Genomic DNA, 4,099 nt, shown 5'->3' on the forward strand with positions numbered 1-4,099 from the left:
CCACAGCAGTCTGCTGGAGAAGCGGGTGGCTCACGGCCTGGACAGGTGGACTCTTGGGTGGGTTAAAAACTGTCTGGATGGCCAAGCCCAGAGAGCTGGGGTGAACGGAGTCATATCCAGTTGGGAACTGGTCACGAGTGGTATCCCTCATGGCTCGGTTTTGGGGCCACTCTTGTTTAACATGTTTATCGATGAACTGGATGAGGGGATCAAGTGCACCCTCAGTTCACAGATGACACCAAACGGAGTATAAGTGTTGATCTGCTCGAGGGTCAGGAGGCTGTGCAGAGGGATTTGGACAGGCTGAATCGATGGGCCAAGGTCAACTGTATGAGGTTTAACAAGGCCAGGTGCTGGGCCCTGCACTTTGGTCAGAACAACCCCAGCCAACAATGCAGGCCTGGAGAGGAGTGGCTGGAAAGCTGCCTGGCAGAAAAGGACCTGGTAGACAGCCAGGCAAACATGAGCCAGCAGTGCAATCAGGTGGCCAACAGCATCCTGCCCTGTATCAAAAATAGTGTGTCCAGCAGCAACTGTGCCCCTGTACTCAGCACGAGCAAGGCCACAGCTTTGAGTACTGGGTTCAGTTTTGGGCACCACATTATGAGGGACACTGAGGTGCTGGACTGGGTTCAGAGAAGGGCAACAAAGATGGTGAAGGGTCTGGGGAACATATGAGAGGCAGCTAAGGGAACTGGGATTGTTGAGCCTGGAGAAGAGGATCCTGAAGGGAGATGTTATTTCTCTCTATAAATACTTGAGAGGAGATTGGAGTGAGGTGGGTGTTGGCCTCTTCTCCCAGGTTACTAGTGGTAGGATGAGAGGAAATTGACTCAGGTTGTTCCAGGGGAGGCTCTGATTGGATATTAGGAAGGATTTCTTCACTGATAGAGTGGTTAGACACTGCAACAGGCTGCCCAGGGAGGTGGTGGAGTCACCCACTTTGGAGGGGTTCAAAAAACGTGTAGATATGGCACCTGGGGACATGGTTTAACGGTTAGGGTAGTGTTGTTTGACGGTTGGACTTGATGAACTTAGAGGTCTTTTACAACTTAGCGAGTCCATGATTCTACAATGCCTGCACACAAGTTTCTGCAGCTATTGAAATGAAGGCATTCATCACCTGCACATTAGACTACATATAAAAATTGTTTTCCTTGTTCTTTAATAGGAAGAAGAATGAAGCAACAATTACCCAGCATCACATCTTAACACAGTTCCATGTGTTTTCTTGGTTAATTTGCAAGCTCAGTGGATTTTTTTCTCCTCTACCTTCTCTGCTGATCCACTAACACGAGTACAACGCTGCATTGATCATGTGGCAATTTTACTTACACTTCTTCAAACCAGCTAAAGATCTGGGGAATCTACAAATCTGAGGAAACAAGAGGTACCAAAGGAATGATCATGCTCGCCTGTCTTGTTTTCACAAGGAGCAGTAATCATGTTTGCACTTTTCTTCCTTCTGTAAAGTATTTTTATTTCACGTCCCACATTAACACAGCTCTTCTGAGTCAATCTATGCATACAGTGTACTGACTGTTCACAGAATGACTGATTTTTTCTCTCAAGACAGCTGGTTAGAGGAAAAAGCTGAAGACACTCAACGGATAATGAATTTACAAGAAAACTGAATTCCAACACAATTATGGGAGCTCCAAACACGAAAATCTGCATTAAGTCCTTAACTTGCAGAGGGAGATAGACTTCTCCAGGGGCCGCTGCATTTCGAAGATCTAACTTCAGCTGCCTATCAAAAAGCCTCCCTTGTTCCACTGTAAAGAAACCAGGGCAAATTACTCTTCAATGCTGAAAATTTAAACTTTATTACTGGGTAAAGTGCATATTTTCTGTTTTTAAGAAATACAATTTGTCCATATTGGCCAGTCAATATAGTAGAAGTTACAACTGCCAAAATTAGAGATCATGAAGCAAAACTGAAAAGTGCTTGTCTGCATCCACACATCCCAGATAAAGGCAGATGAATAAACTCTCATTACTCTCTGCCTTCCAAGACATTCAAGGTCTGTCTTTAGTACGAATTTAAACGTTTCTAATAAGCACACACAATAACTGCAAATTGATCCTGTAACTATTTACTGAGCAGTAGCCTTCTGCAGTACACAATTCATCTACATTTTTACAATAGTGAAGTTTTCAAAGCATGGCATGCTCATTTTTGCAATACCCATCAGAGATGTAACTGAAGAAGACAGAAAAGTTTAACTGTTGGTCTTGGGAAACTACAAATCACACTGGAATGATTGTAAAACATGTAAGAAAAACCTAGATGTCACTGTTCTCTTGGTTTCTGGGTAAAACATGCTATTTGAGTAACAAGTTCAGGTTATTTTCTACAGTAAGGTCAGCAAAATGAAGGCTAAGGTTGCTGCTGCAGCTTTGATTGATCATGGAACTCTGTTTCATGTGCTTTTACCACAGAAGTGGTAAGAATGTAATGAATTCTGGTTGTAAGAGACATACTTAATTTGTATAAGCTGTTGTTTTCATCACTTGGCCAGCAATTTTATTTTATTTTTTTAAATTAAGACACGGTGCTTAGAGCAAGGTAACATGATCAAAATTAACCTCTGGCAATAAAAACTGCAAGGAAAAAGTAAATGACCAGACTCTTCTATATGCTTTCAGTAAAACCAACTAATGTGACCAGAAAAGAAAAAAAATTCCATGTGACTCTCATCATAATTTCTCATTTGATATAGTCTTAAGTTTCCTGCATCTAGCAAGTAGACTGATCCAACTGCTTTCATCAGTTAAGAGTTTTGTGTTAGTACATGATGAGTACATCATCATGCAGATTCATACCAACAGCGCTCCAATTTCTGATTAAAAAGAAAGTTTTAGTTAGACACATTTAAAGCAAAGGATCAAGATAAGTCCCAGATTTGTTATCAAAACTGAAGTACTGGATTACTGTTCCTAGATTGCCAGTGCAGCAGCAAAACTCAGAAAGATGGCAGACAGCTTTAACAGTGTCTCCTACATTACTTTTAAGCAGCTGATGACTAATACCAGATTTGTGTTTACTATTTAATCAAAACAACATATATGAGACAGTGCATGCAAGCACAAACTACTGCTTTTCTTACCATGCCTGATGCATTCATGTGCGGTATCAGCTTGGAATCTGGCACAATAACCTGCTGCTGAGGTGCTAGAACCAAAAAAAAAAAAAAAACAAAAACAGTATTTCACAAAAATCATACAGTTAGCCCAAAATTAATATCCAAGCCAAAATAACTACAAAAGAGCATCACTCAAATGTCAACTGAGCTTCATAACAGAAACAGCTACTGAGCAGTCTCTGATCTTAAGAAGTTTTCCTATCAAGACAACACAGAACAACAGCTCTGAGACGCCGTACAGCTATTTTGGCTTTACAGATCTTATTCTCAAGGGCTTTAGTTACCTGTTCTGACCTTAGGCAAAGCAAGATTTAAAATACATTCCTAAAATTAAAGGTGTTAGTGAAGTGCTGATAAACTTGATGTCCAATACCAGAGTTCTCCAAAAACGTCAACCGATAGTGGTCAATTCTTAAAACTGACTTAAGTAAGGCACGTAGCAAGATGAAGAGTGTATGAAGAGGATGCAGCAGTTAGCTTGAGTTAGGCCTCGCTGGCACAGCTGTTAGCACACGCTCGTGATCTTCACTGGATTTCTAACGTTACAGAAGCAGATTAAATATTATCAACCACCTGTCCCAAACAGCAGAATAGTTTTGGTGTGCTAAAGGAAGTAGATTAAGCTAAACTACACAACCAACCTGCTGATCATCTGGAAGTGCAAAAGCACCCAAACCTATGGAACAAGCAAGTTGCCAGCACTATCAGTGATGGTAAGCTGAAAATTGAGAGAGCAATTCGAAGAAACCAATCATCAACAAAGTATTCTCTGTCTAATCCTATAACCAAGGACATTTAAGAATACTGGAGATAATTGAGTTTCTGGAAAAGATTCTGGGAGGAAAGCCCCACAACCTTGCATCTGAGGCCATCTCTCCAGCTTTCAGGGAGTGCAAATGAGCCCAAGAAACTCTTGTGACCCTGTGCCACAGGACAGCAGGGATCACCACGCC

At 41.6% G+C, this 4,099-nt stretch overlaps 1 protein-coding gene across 1 annotated transcript in view; it reads right to left on the reverse strand.

Annotated features, from left to right (window-relative positions):
- Positions 1–4,099, reverse strand: part of GTF2A1 (general transcription factor IIA, 1, 19/37kDa) — a 19,631-nt gene that overhangs the window by 8,478 nt on the left and 7,054 nt on the right. The window contains exon 4 of the mRNA XM_008938657.1: positions 3,111–3,175. Coding sequence (XP_008936905.1) covers positions 3,111–3,175 — 65 coding nt within the window. The remainder of the gene's footprint in view (positions 1–3,110; positions 3,176–4,099) is intronic.

The sequence above is a fragment of the Merops nubicus genome, unplaced genomic scaffold (genome assembly GCF_000691845.1).
Source record: "Merops nubicus isolate BGI_N331 unplaced genomic scaffold, ASM69184v1 scaffold4734, whole genome shotgun sequence".
NCBI classification, from domain to species: Eukaryota; Metazoa; Chordata; class Aves; order Coraciiformes; family Meropidae; genus Merops; species Merops nubicus.